Source organism: Suricata suricatta, chromosome 13, assembly GCF_006229205.1.
Source record: "Suricata suricatta isolate VVHF042 chromosome 13, meerkat_22Aug2017_6uvM2_HiC, whole genome shotgun sequence".
Lineage (NCBI taxonomy): Eukaryota > Metazoa > Chordata > Mammalia > Carnivora > Herpestidae > Suricata > Suricata suricatta.
Window position 1 is genome coordinate 35,413,885 of NC_043712.1, and position 1,298 is coordinate 35,415,182.

The 1,298-nt window shown below is 49.7% G+C and overlaps 1 protein-coding gene across 1 annotated transcript; it reads right to left on the bottom strand.

The window, feature by feature from the left end:
- Nucleotides 1–241: 241 nt before the first annotated feature.
- Nucleotides 242–1,201, bottom strand: LOC115276416 (olfactory receptor 2S2-like). Its single transcript, XM_029920432.1, has one exon. It carries the CDS (start codon nucleotides 1,199–1,201, stop codon nucleotides 242–244), a length of 960 nt encoding a protein of 319 aa, XP_029776292.1.
- Nucleotides 1,202–1,298: the final 97 nt, after the last annotated feature.

A 1,298-nucleotide genomic window follows, 5' to 3' on the forward strand; every position in this document is an offset into this window, starting at 1 on the left:
TTTCAGCGTGTATTCAGAATGCCTTTGGACATAACATTCACAGTTTATTGTCTGGCATCTGTTGAAGCTCTCAGATATTTGGCTGAAACTCAGATGATACAATCTGAAAGTTACACATTCCCTGAAAATGGACTTAAGGCCAAGAGATCATTTCAGTTAATGAGACCTGCTTTTGAGTGAGAACTCTAATGATCAAAACCCATGCTCCACGAAGTAAAAACTATAGACAACCCCTCCTCCATCACTGAGTGAAGTGTTTCTGACCCACCAGGTTCCTCACAGCAGCCTTCACGTCCTTGTTCCTGAGGCTGTAGATGATGGGGTTGAGCATGGGGGTCACCACCCCATAGAAGAGAGGGATGAGCTTATCTGAAAGGTCCTCTTTGTCTTCCCCCTTGGGATCCTTAGACTTGGGCTTCCCATACATGACAAGTAAGGTCCCATAGAAGATGACCACCACAGTGAGGTGAGCAGAGCAGGTAGAAAAGGCCTTTTTCCTTCCCTCAGCAGAAGGGATCCTCAGAATGGTAGCAATTATGAAGATGTAAGAGACAGAGATGAACAGAACTGGGACCACCAGGAAGATCACATTTGTCACTCCCATGCTAATCACATTGATGGTGATGTCCACACAGGCCATCTTAAGTACAGCCAGGATCTCGCAGCCAAGGTGGTTGATGACATTGTTCCCACAGAAGGGCAGCTGAATTGTCAAGGATGTGTGTACCACAGAAGCAGCCCCACCGATTGTCCAGGAGCTGACAACCATGGACACATAGACAGATCTGCTCATGACCACAGGGTACCTAAGGGGGTTACAGATGGCCACATAGCGATCAAACGCCATCATGCCCAGAAGCACACACTCTGTGGCTCCCATGGCAAAGGAGAGGAACATCTGCACAGCACAGCCTGAGAAGGAGATGGTTTTCCTGGGAGTCAGGAAGCCGTCCAGGACAAGAGGGACGGAACAGGTTGTGTAGCAGATGTCCAGGAAGGAGAGGTTCCCCAGAAAGAAGTACATGGGCGTGTGCAAGCGAGAATCAAGGATGGTCACCAGGATGAGGACCCCATTGCCCAGCAGGATCACCAGGTACATCAACAGGATGAGCACAAAGAACGTCTTCTCCAGCCTTGGGTGGCCAGAGAGTCCCAGGAGGATGAACCCCACCACGGGGGAGGACCAGTTGGCTTTTTCCATGTGAGATGCCTTCTGATGTCAGCAAAGTACAAAAGCAGCACATCAGGCTTCCTGGGAAGAGTCTCGGGCATCTAGTATGCCGTGAAGTCTCTGCTAC